General features: G+C 44.6%; 1 protein-coding gene across 2 annotated transcripts in view; it reads left to right on the forward strand.

Moving 5' to 3' along the window:
* Positions 1–12,436, forward strand: part of LOC122562314 (C-Jun-amino-terminal kinase-interacting protein 4) — a 294,916-nt gene that overhangs the window by 75,593 nt on the left and 206,887 nt on the right. For both annotated transcript variants that reach the window (XM_043715173.2, XM_043715179.2), the window contains exon 2: positions 7,188–7,308. In XM_043715173.2, coding sequence (XP_043571108.1) covers positions 7,188–7,308 — 121 coding nt within the window. The remainder of the gene's footprint in view (positions 1–7,187; positions 7,309–12,436) is intronic.

A 12,436-nucleotide genomic window follows, 5' to 3' on the forward strand; every position in this document is an offset into this window, starting at 1 on the left:
GGATCAAACAATGTTCTCATTTGCATAAATTACTGTAAATATTTGAGATTTATATAGTTTGTGTTTTTATTTACTTGTGGGAGGGGGCATCCCTGGCTGGCCAGTATTTATTGCCCATTGAATTGCCCTTGAGAAGGTGGTGATGATCTACCTTGTTGAACCGCTGCAGTCCACATTCTGTATATTGGCCTACAATGCCCTTAGAGAGGGAATTCCCAAAATTTTGACCCAGCTACAGTGAAGGAATAGTGACATATTTCCACTTTGGGATGGTGAGTGGCTTGGAGGAAACCTTGAAGGTGGTGTTGTTCCTCTGTACCTGTTGTCCTTGTTCTCTAGATGGAAGTGATTCTGGGTTTGGAAGATGCTGTCTAAGGATCTTTGGAGAGTATCTGCAGTGCATTGTATGGGTAGTGCATTCTGACGCTACTGAGCGTTGGTGATGGAGAGAATTGAGGCTTGTGGGTGGGTGGGGTGCCAATCAAGTGGGCTGCTTTCTCCGGGATCAAGGATTATGGGGAGAATGGGTTTGAGAAACTTATCAGCCATGATTGAATGGCCAAGCAGGCTCGATGGGCTGAATGGTCTAATTTCTGCTCCTATGTCTTATGGTTGGTGTAAAGCTTCTTGAGTAATGCTGGAACTGTATCCATCTAAGCATGTGGGATATTCTATCACACTCCAGATTTGTCTTGAAGATGGTGAACAGGCTTTGGGGAGTCAGAAAGTGAGTTATTCACTGTAGTGTTCCTAGTCTCTGATCTGCTCTTAAGCCACTGTGTTTATGTCAAGATTCCAGTTGAGATTCTGGTCAAGGATGTTGATACTAGAGGATTCAGTGATGATGATACCATTGAATGTCAAAGGGTAGTGATTAGATTGTCTCTTATTGGAAATAGTCATGGCCTGGCATTTGTGTGGCATGCATGTTACTTGCCATTTATCAGCCCAAGCCTGGATGTTGTCTGAATCTTGTTGCATTTGGACACAGACTGCTTCAGTATCTGAGGAGTCGTGAATGGTGCTGAACATTATGCAATCATCAGTAAGCATTCCCACTTCTAACCTTGTTCATTGATGAAGCAGCTGAAGACAGTTGGGCTGAGGACACTACCCCGAGGAACTCCTGCTGAGATGTCCTGGAATATAGATACTGACCTCCATCAACCACAGTCATTTTCCTATGTGCCTGGTATGACTCTGACCAGTGGAGAGTTTGCCCCCGATTGGGAGGTCATGTTGCGGCTGTAGACTGTACGAGACTTTGGTTAAGCCATTTATAGAGTACTGTGTTAAACTTGAAAATGTCCAGAAAAGATCTTCAAAGAAGTTGCCGGGATTATAAGGTTTGAGCTACAGGAAGAGGCTGAATAGACTGGGGCTTTATTCCCTGAGAGTCGGAGGCCAAAGGATGACCTTATAGAGGCTTATAAAGTCATGAGGGGCATGGATAGGGTGAATAGCCAAGATCTTTTTCTTAGGGTAGTGAAGTCCAAAACTAGAGGGCATAGGTTAAACGTGAGAGGGGAAAGATTTAAAAGAGACATGAGGGGCAACTTTTTCAGTGTGTATGGAACAAGCTGCCAGAGGTGGTGGAGGAGGCTGCTACAACATCTAAAAGGCTGCCGAACAGGAAGTGTTGAGGGATATGGGCCAAATGCTAGCAAAATAGCACTACAGAGGAACCTTGATTATCCGAAGGATGTGAGCAGGGAGTATTTTGTTCGGTTAATCGAATGCCGGATAACATAGTTAGCCAAGCATCAGAACCTTGCAATCTTGTTCGGATAATACAAAATTCGGTTAATTGAATGTCGGATAATAGAGGTTCCTCTATATATCAGTTTAGGATATCAGGTTGGCATGAACAAATTGGACTGAAGGGTCTCTTTCCGTAGAATCTTTGCAGTGTGGAAACAGGCCTTTCAGCTCAACAAGTCCACAATGACCCTTCAAAGAATAACCCATACCCCAGGAGACCCATTCCCTGAACCTATTACTTCATATTTATCCCTCACTAATGTACCTATCCTACTATCCCTGAACAGTATGGGCAATTTAGCATTGCCAATTCACCTAATCTGCAAATCGTTGGATTGTGGGAGGGAACCAGAGTGCCCGGAGGGAACCCACACAGACACTGGGGGAGTGTGCAAACTCCATACAGACAGTTGCCTGAGGCTGGAATCAAACCCAGGTCCCTGACCCTAACCACTGAGCCATCGTGCTGCCCTATAATGCCTCTTTCCCTCCTGTATAACTCTGATTCTTTGACCCACTGATTCCAGTTTTGCTAGGGCTTCTTGATGCCATGTTAGGTCAAATGTGGCCTTGATGTCAAGGGCTGCCACTCTCACCTCCCCTCTGAAATTCACCTGCTTTGTCCATGTCTGAACCAAGGCTGTACTGAGGTCAGAAGCTGAGTGGCCCTGATGGAGCCCAAACTGGGTGTCACCGAGTAGGCTATTGCTGAGTAGGTGCTGCTTAATAGCCCTGTTGATGACCCCTTCCATCACTTTACTGATGATCGACAGTAGACACTGGGTGGTAATTAGCTGGGTTGGGTTTCTCATGCTTTTTTTGTTGGGTAGGTGCTGGTGTCGTAACTGTACTGGAACAGCTTGGCTCGGGGAGCGGCAAGTTCTGGAGCACAAGTCTTTACTCTTGCTGAAATGCTGTCAGGGCTTTTCACTATCCAGTGCCTCCGACCATTTCTTGACATCACGTGGAGTGAACTGAATTGGCTAAAGACTGGTATCTAACGCTGGGGATCAATGGAAGAGGCTGAGATGCTCTTCAACCATGTCCTGAAACAGACTCGCTACCATAGCCACATCTGCTTTCTCATTGACTTCACCAGTTTCCTCATTTCCCCTCTCCCCACCTTACCCCTGTTCCAACCTTGCAGCTCAGCACCGTCCCCATGACCTGTCCTATCTGCCAATCATCCTTCCCACCTATCCGCTCCACCCTCCTCTCTCTCCTATCACCTTCCACCCCACCTCCATCCACCTATTGTATACTTGGATACCTTCTCCACAGCCCACCCCCCTCCCATTTATCTCTCCATCCCTGAGGCTCCCTGCCTTCATCCCTGATGAAGGGCTTTTGCCTGAAACTTCGATTTTCCTGCTCCTCGGATGCTGATTGACCTGCTGTGCTTTTCCTGCACCACTCTAATCTAGACTCTGCAGTGCTTACTTTCACCTACAGGTCTAACAGTCCAGGGGCTTGGATTAATGATTTGGAGAGAAAATGAGGTCTGCAGATGCTGGAGATCAGAGATGGAAATGTGTTGCTGGAGAAGCGCAGCAGGTCAGGCAGCATCTAGGGAACAGGAGAATCGACGTTTCGGGCATTAGCCCTTCTTCAGGAATGAGGAAAGTTTGTCCAGCAGGCTAAGATAAAAGATAGGGAGGAGGGACTTGGGGGAGGGGCGTCGGAAATGTGATAGGTGGAAAAAGGTCAAGGTGAGGGTGATAGGACAGACTGGGGTGGGGGCGGAGAGGTCGGGAAGAAGATTGCAGGTTAGGGAGGCGGTGCTGAATTTGATGGATTTGACTGAGACAGGCTGGGGGGAGGGGAAATGAGGAAACTGGTGAAATCCGAGTTCATCCCTTGTGGTTGGAGGGTTCCTAGCCGGAAGATGAGGCGTTCTTCCTCCAACCGTCGTTTCGCTGTGATCTGACGATGGAGGAGTCCAAAGACCTGCATATCCTTGGTGGAGTGGGAGGGGGAATTGAAATGTTGAGCTACAGGGTGGTTGGGTTGGTTGGTCCGGGTGTCCCAGAGGTGTTCTCTGAAACGCTCCGCAAGTAGGCGGCCTGTCTCCCCAATATAGAGGAGGCCACATCGGGTACAGAGGATGCAATAGATGATATGTGTGGAGGTACAGGTGAATCTGTGGCGGATATGGAAGTTTCCTTTGGGGCCTTGGAGGGAGGTGAGAGGGGAGGTGTGGGAGCAAGTCTTGCACCTCCTGCGGTTGCAGGGGAAGGTGCCGGGAGTGGAGGTTGGGTTGGTGGGGGGTGTGGATCTGACGAGGGAGTCACGGAGGGAGTGGTCTTTACGGAATGCTGATAGGGGAGGGGAGGGAAATATATCCTTGGTGGTGGGGTCCGTTTGGAGGTGGCGGAAATGACGGCGGATGATGCGCTGTACATGGAGGTTAGTGGGGTGGTAGGTGAGGACCAGTGGGGTTCTGTCCTGGTGGCGGTTGGAAGGGCGGGGTTCAAGGGCGGAGGATCGGGAAGTGGAAGAGATGCGGTGGAGGGCATCGTCGATCACGTCGGGGGGGAAATTGCGGTCCTTAAAGAAGGAGGCCATCTGGGATGTGCGTTTTTGGAACTGGTCCTCCTGGGAGCAGATGCGGCGGAGTCGAAGGAATTGGGAGAATGGGATGGCGTTTTTGCAGGGGGCAGGATGGGAGGAGGTGTAGTCCAGGTAGCTGTGGGAGTCGGTCGGTTTGTAGTAGATGTCCGTGTTGATTCGGTCGCCTGAGATGGAAATAGAAAGGTCGAGGAAGGGGAGGGAGGAATCTGAGACTGTCCAAGTGAATTTGAGGTCGGGGTGGAAGGTGTTGGTGAAGTGGATGAACTGTTCCACCTCCTCGTGGGAGCACGAGGCGGCGCCGATACAGTCATCGATGTAGCGGAGGAAAAGGTGGGGGGTGAGGCCAGTGTAGTTGCGGAAGATGGATTGTTCCACATATCCTACGAAGAGGCAGGCATAGCTGGGGCCCATGCGGGTGCCCATGGCTACTCCTTTCGTTTGGAGGAAGTGGGAGGATTGGAAAGAGAAGTTGTTCAGGGTGAGGACCAGTTCAGTCAGTCGAAGGAGGGTGTCAGTGGAAGGGTACTGGTCGGTACGGCGGGAAAGGAAGAAGTTAATGATTTGGATACATGTGTTCAAATCCCACTAGTAGCAGCTACAAAATTTATGTTAAGAGAATTTGATAAATCTAGAATGTTATGACACCGGGTTAGTTAGCCAAACCAAACCAGACTCAGTAACAATGAATTTGTAACCCTCAAAATTTCTCAGTTGTTTCTCAGCATTCTGTGTGGCTAATTGGCCAACATCGCTTCTCCTTTGACAAATTCAACATTCAGCCAGTTGCTGGATAATAACATGTTGGTGCAAAAATGCCTGCATCGACCAAACCATTTTCCTACCAATATTGATGTATTTCAGTTTCTCCTTTTGTTTATACCCTGTTACTCCATATTTGTGGGATATTATCTTCACAAAGGAAGACAAATATAATACATACTCAACTATGTATGTGGACTGCCATCTCCTTATTTTCCATGATAAATTGTCTTGTTTGGCTGTAGGGGAGCTATATTTATCTTGACTAACCTTTTTCTCTTCACATATTGGTAGGGGCTTTTAGTATTGGTTGTATGCTCCCTGCAAGCTTACACTCATACTCTACTTCTCCGCTTAATCTTTGTCTTCCTTTGAATTTAAACTCTTCCCAATCCTCTGGTCTGTTTCTTTGTTTGGCCAATTTGTATGCCTCTTCTTTGGGTTTAATATAATCTCTAATTTCCCTTGTTAGTCATGGTGGGACCGTATTTCCTACTTCATCTTTATGTCAGACTGGGATAAATAAATTTTCCATTTCTTTCCTTCGCTCTTCAACTGTTGACCATTGCCTATCTAGCATCATTCCATTAAATAACAAGGCCCAGTTTATCATAGCTACTTCAGGTCTCATACCATAGTAATTTCCTTTATTTCAGTTCAGGATACCTAGTCTCATAAACAACTGTCACTCTTCATCTTCATGAAAAACTCTGTCCTGTTATGGTCACACTTTCTTAAGAGCCCTTGCATAGTAAAATACGAACAGAATAGGTTACTCAGCCCCTCCAGCTTGTTCTGCCTAAGAGCAGCTTTATTGTCAATTATCCCTTCGTTGTTATTACAAAAACCTAGTCAAGGATGATCCATACAACTATGCTGTATACGCTCCAAGAATTCCTCCTTTATGCTGTTGACACTTACTGATCTTATTGCCGAATCAATGCGCTGATTGAAGCCACCCATATTTACAGTTGTAATTTTAATAATTGCATGCCTAATGTCCTTTTAATGCCTTGCTTAATATTGGCCCCTTGGTATTTCTAAGCTCAACCTGTATGAATTCTACTTCACTACAGCTAATATCCATTTTCACAGTGGCATTACTTTCCCTTTAAATCAGCAACGCTAGCCCACCTGCTTTTCCTTTTTGTCTGTCCTTTTTAAAAACTGAAAACTCTTATCCAGTTCCCATTCCTGGTCACCCTGCTGCCAGTTCACTGTAATCCAAACAACAACACACCTGTTTAGATCTATTTGTGTGACTAATTCATCCATTTTATTGCGAGTGTTCCATGCATTAAGGCACAAAGCCTTATGACTTGTCTCTTTAGCATTCTTTGTCCTGTTCACTGTGGCCCAGCTTGATTGAATTCTCTGCATATCACCTTTCTTATTTCCCATCTGTTTTTTTTGTTTTAATCCTTGTTTTCCTGTCATGTGTCTCCCTGTATAGGTTCCAGCCCCCTGCCATTTTAGTTTAAACCATTCTCCACTGGGTGTTGCAATTACATCCCTCAGACATCAGTTCTGGTCCTGTCCAACTTGTACTGGCTCCACCTCCTCCACAACCAGTCCCAATGCCCCAGGAATCTGAAACCCTCCCCCTTAACCCATGTCTCTAGTCACACATTCATCTGATATATCCTGTTATTTCTACTTTGACAAGCACGTGGCATTGGTAGCAGTCTGAGATTACTACCTTTTGAGGTCCTTATTTTTTTCATTTGCTTCCTAAATCTCTATATTCTGTTTGTAGAACCTCATCTCTTTTCTTGCATATATTAATGGTACTGGCGTGTATCAAGACTACTGGCTGTTCACCATCCTACTTCAGAATATTCTTTAACCACTCAAAGACAACCTTGACCCTAGCAACTGGGATGCAACATACCATCCTGGAGTTTCATATGTGACTGTCCATCCATGTACATGTAAAATAAATGCTGCCTTTCCAGACATTCTCATCTTGTGAATGAATAATTTTTCTTTAAACATTGCCATCCCAGATTTTTCTTGTATTTACTTAATTTATTACAATTATAATATCTGGTTTGCATTGAACAAGTATAAAGTATTCAATTCCTCTGTTTTTGTAGAAATTCATTGAGTTTGAAGATTCTCAAGAGCAGGAGAAGAAGGACCTTCAGATTCGCGTGGAAGTGTTGGAATCGCAGACACGACAGCTTGAACTCAAGGCAAAAAATTACGCAGACCAGAGTAAGTACGCTGAGAGTCTTGTACTGTAGTGATTATTTCGGTAGGCTAATAATCCAGACACCTGGACTAATAGTTCGGTCACGGGGACCTAAAAGTGTGTTGTATGGATTTTCAGGATGAGGTGATTTGAAAACAAGGTCAGAAATTGTGGGGAATAGAACATTCCTATGGAGCCTTTTGAACCCAACAAATTGTAATTCTAAAATAAAAATGCAAGCTTCTGGAATTAGTGTTCATAAGGTCAAATAGGATAAAATTAGTCAATGGTCTGAGTCCTTATTGAGTATTGTGCTTCTGTTAAAGGAAGATTGAAGTAGTTCTTGGATGCAGGTTTGCTGGCTGAGCTGGAAGGTTCATTTTCAGATGCTTTGTCACCATACTAGGTAATATCTTCAGTGAGCCTCCGGATGAAGCTTCTGAAATGTCTGAAAATGAACCTTCCAGCTCAGCGAGCAAGCCTACATGCAGAACCTCAACCTGAGCTACAAATCTTCTCAAACTCGCTAAGTAGTTCTTAACATACAGGTGAGCCTTGTGCTCTCCTACCCTCTATCCATTGGTAAACAAATCTTGTTTCTTCAACTAATTTTCTTCAGTCATCTTTATAACAGTTTTTTTTGTCTTATCTCGTGTTCCCCTGACAAGTATGGAGAGAATTGATTCCTTGGCATGGTTTTGTCTCTCAAGCACACTATTCTCCAATGTTTAGGTCAAATGGGCATAGTATTGCCATTGATGGTAAATGTCAGTGTGATCATGGAGCTCAATTTTGTTCTCAACTGATGTCTACATTATTTTGGGTGCTGTAATAGTTATTGGATAGTATTAAGGAAGAAGAAACCTTTGGCTTTCTTCTCCACCTCCCTCGAGCCCAGTACTACATGCTGGTCTCTGTTGAAGGTGCTCAAGTAGTGGTATTTAACCGATATTAATCAAATTTGAAGTGTTGAGGAATATTAGAAAATCGTCTAATTGTGAAGGATTGTCTAGTTATTCTTCAGAACGTATGTGCTTATGGGCTTGTTCGCAAAGTTTTGAAGAGGCCCGGCTGTCTTGTACCTATGACAGATCATGCCTGTGTGTCTCTCTGATTTAAACGGACACATATGATCACTGTACACAAGAGGCCTCAACTCTGCTGTGTATCATTAATATTCAATGGTTTTCACTGGTTAAATTCCAACTTTATATACAAATTTGAGGGTCCCTAAGCCTTAGCTCTTCCATCCAGTTGTTAAGATCTCTCATAATATTGATCTTGGAGTCTTTAAATATTGCATTGACTTCCATGTATACAAACAAGCCAGCTATTTAAAATAAATAGAGATGGAGATGTACAGCATGGAAACAGACCCTTCGGTCCAACCCGTCCATGCCGACCAGATATCCCAACCCAATCTAGTCCCACCTACCAGCACTTGGCCCATATCCCTCCAAACCCTTCCTATCCATATACCCATCCAGATGCCTTTTAAATGTTGCAATTGTACCAGCCGCCTCCACATCCTCTGGCAGCTCATTCCATACACGTACCACCCTCTGCGTGAAAAATTGCCCCTTAGGTCTCTTTTATATCTTTCCCCTCTCGCCCTAAACCTATGCCGTCTAGGCTGGACTCCCTGACCCCAGGGAACAGACTTTGTCTATTTATCCTATCCATGCCTCTCATAATTTTGTAAACCTCTATAAGGTCACCCCTCAACCTCCATGCTCCAGGCAAAACGCCCCTAGCCTGTTCAGCCTCCCCCAGTTGCTCAAATCCGCCAACCCTGGCAATCTCCTGCAATTTTACAAAATTGCAGTTAGCCTAATATCTGTAGTAGGGAAATTGATGGACTCTATAATCAAGGCTAGGATAACTGATCACCTCAATTTCAGTTAATCAGGGAGAGTCAACATTGATTCATGAAGAGTAGGTCATGCCTGACAAGCCTCAAGAAATTTTGAAAAGGTGACAAGGGTGATGGACAGAGACAAGTCGAAGGCTGACAGTTTATGTGGACTTCTAAAAGGCTTTCAATAAGTCCCACCACAAGAGACTGTTAGTTGCGGTAGAAGCCCATTGAAAGGAAGGCAAATTATTGACATGAATTGGAAATCAGTTGAGTGGAGGAAACAGAGAATTGGAATAATAGCGAAGTATTCAAATCGTTATGACATGACTCATGTTGGGGTTTCAATTATTCACTATTCATTAATGGCTTGGATAATGGCATAAAAAGTCAAATATCCAAATTTGCTTATGACACAAAATTAGACAGAATTATAGACAGTGTTGATGACAGCATAAAATTGCAACAGGAAATTGTTAGATTAGGTGAATTGGCAAAGAAGGTTGAGGGGTAATCTTATTGAAGTCCTCAAGGTATTAACAAGACAAGGTGTGTAAAGATAACAAATTTCCACTGGTTGGAGATTCTGGAACCAGGGGTCATAGTCTGAGAATTAGGATCAGACCATTCAGGAGAGATGTTAGGAAGCACTTCTTTACAGGACGTTTGACTGCCATTTGAGGAAGAGAGTTCCAATGTTAATTAATTTGTTAAATTTGAGATAGACAAGGGGAGATAATGGAGAAAGTGAGGACTGCAAACGCTGGAGATCAGAGTGGAGAGTAGGGCGCTGGAAAAGTACAACAGGTCAGGCAGCATCTGAAGGGCAGGAGAATCGAGGTTTCAGCAAGAGCACTTAGGAACCAAGGGGAGATGATGGCCTCGTGGTATTATTGCTAGTCTGTTAAACCAGGAAATCAAATAATGTTTTGGGGACTTAGGTTTGAACTGGAAGTTTTTGTTGCAAACGTTTCGTCCCCTGTCCAGGTGACATCATCAGTGCTTGGGAGCCTCCTGTGAAGCGCTTCTGTGGTGTATCCTCCGGCATTTATAGTGGCCTGTCCCTGCCGCTTCCGGTTGTCAGTTTCAGCTGTCCGCTGTAGTGGCCGGTATATTGGGTCCAGGTCTATTTGTTTGTTGATGGAGTTTGTGGATGAGTGCCAAGCTTCTAGGAATTCCCTGGCTGTTCTTTGTTTCGCTTGCCCTATAATAATAGTGTTGTCCCAGTCAAATTCATGTTGCTTGTCGTCTGCGTGTGTGGCTACTAGGGATAGCTGGTCGTGTCGTTTCGTGGCTAGTTGATGTTCGTGGATGCGGATCGTTAGCTGTCTACCTGTTTGTCCTATATAGTGTTTTGTGCAGTCCTTGCATGGGATTTTGTACACTACGTTAGTTTTGCTCATGCTGGGTATCGGGTCCTTCGTTTTGGTGAGTTGTTGTCTGAGAGTGGCTGTTGGTTTGTGTGCTGTTATAAGTCCTAGTGGTCGCAGTAGTCTGGCTGTCATTTCAGAGATGTTCTTGATGTATGGTAGTGTGGCTAGTCCTTTGGGTTGCGGCATGTCCTCGTTCTGTTGTCTCTCCCTTAGGCATCTGTTGATGAAATTGCGAGGATATCCGTTTTTTGCGAATACCTTGTATAGATGTTCCTCTTCCTCTTTTTGCAGTTCTGGTGTGCTGCAGTGTGTTGTGGCCCTTTTGAACAGTGTCTTGATGCTATATAGTGTCACAAAACACTATATAGGACAAACAGGAAGACAGCTAACGATCCGCATCCACGAACATCAACTAGCCACGAAACGACACGACCAGCTATTCCTAGTAGCCACACATGCAGACGACAAGCAACATGAATTTGACTGGGACAACACTACCATTATAGGGCAAGCGAAACAAAGAACAGCCAGGGAATTCCTAGAAGCATGGCACTCATCCACAAATTCCATCAACAAACACATAGACCTGGACCCAATATACCGGCCACTACAGCGGACAGCTGAAACTGACAACCGGAAGCGGCAGGGACAGGCCACTATAAATGCCGGAGGATACACCACAGAAGCGCTTCACAGGAGGCTCCCAAGCACTGAGGATGTCACCTAGACAGGGGACGAAACGTTTGCAACAAAAACTTCCAGCTCGGCGAACAGAACCACAGCAACGAGCACCCGAGCTACAAATCTTCTCACAAACTTTGAACTTAGGTTTGAATCCCCTCACAGCAAATGGTGAAATTTGAATTCAATAAAATCTGGAATTAAGAACCTAATGATGGCTGAGAGTCTTTAGTCAATTGTCAGAAAAAACCATCCAGTTCTCGAAGGAAAACTGTCATCCTCACCTCGTCTGCATGTGACTCCAGACCCACAGCAATGTGGCTAACTCTGAATTGCCACCTTAAGTGACCTGGCAAACCTTTCAGCTGTATCACAAGTGCAGCTAGGGATGGGCAATAAATGCTGGCCAGTCAGTGATGCCATCATCCCAGAAATGATTTTTTTTTTAAATGTTTTTATTAAGCAAGTGTTTCAAAGGACATGAATGCAAGGCAAACAAATGGAGTTAGGGCACAGAGCTGCCCAAAATCTTATTGAATGGCCCACTCCAGTTCCTATAACTTCTAGCATAGCATTGATGTTATTTGACGAAATATAAAGTTAGATGTCTACAGCACAGGCCAAGGTCCTTTGGACCATCGACTCTGCACGAACTATTCTAATCCTGTTTTTCAGCATCCATCCTATAGCCTTGTCATTGCAAGTGTTTAGATTAGAGAGGTGCTGGAAAAGCACAGAAGGTCAGGCAGCATCAGAGGAGCAGGAAAATTGACGTTTTGGGCAAAAGCCCTTCATCATCCATCCCTGATGAATGGCTTTTGCCCGAAACGTGGATTTTCCTGCTCCCCAGATGCTGCGAGACCTGCTGTGCTTTTCCAGCACCTCTCTTATCTAAACTCAGGTTTCCAGCACCTGCAGTCCTTACTTTTGCCTTGTCATTGCAAGTGTACATATAAATACTTATTAAATATCATAAGGGTTCCTGCCTTTACCACCCTTTCAGGAAGTGAGTTCCAGATTTTGACACTCTGGATGATAAAATATTTCCTCACGTTCCCTCAAAACATTTGATTTTACAACATTGAAAATATATGGGGACCATTTGAAATGTCATAATATTGATGTGCCAATGGGCTGAGAAGTGGTAGATGGAGTTTAATTTCGATAAATACGAGGTGCTGCATTTTGGGAAAACAAATGAGAGCAGGACTTATACGCTTAACAAGGAGTGTTGCTGAACAA

The sequence above is a fragment of the Chiloscyllium plagiosum genome, unplaced genomic scaffold (assembly GCF_037043375.1).
Source record: "Chiloscyllium plagiosum isolate Xiang-an unplaced genomic scaffold, Cpla_swu_hap1 HiC_scaffold_25, whole genome shotgun sequence".
Taxonomy (NCBI): Eukaryota; Metazoa; Chordata; class Chondrichthyes; order Orectolobiformes; family Hemiscylliidae; genus Chiloscyllium; species Chiloscyllium plagiosum.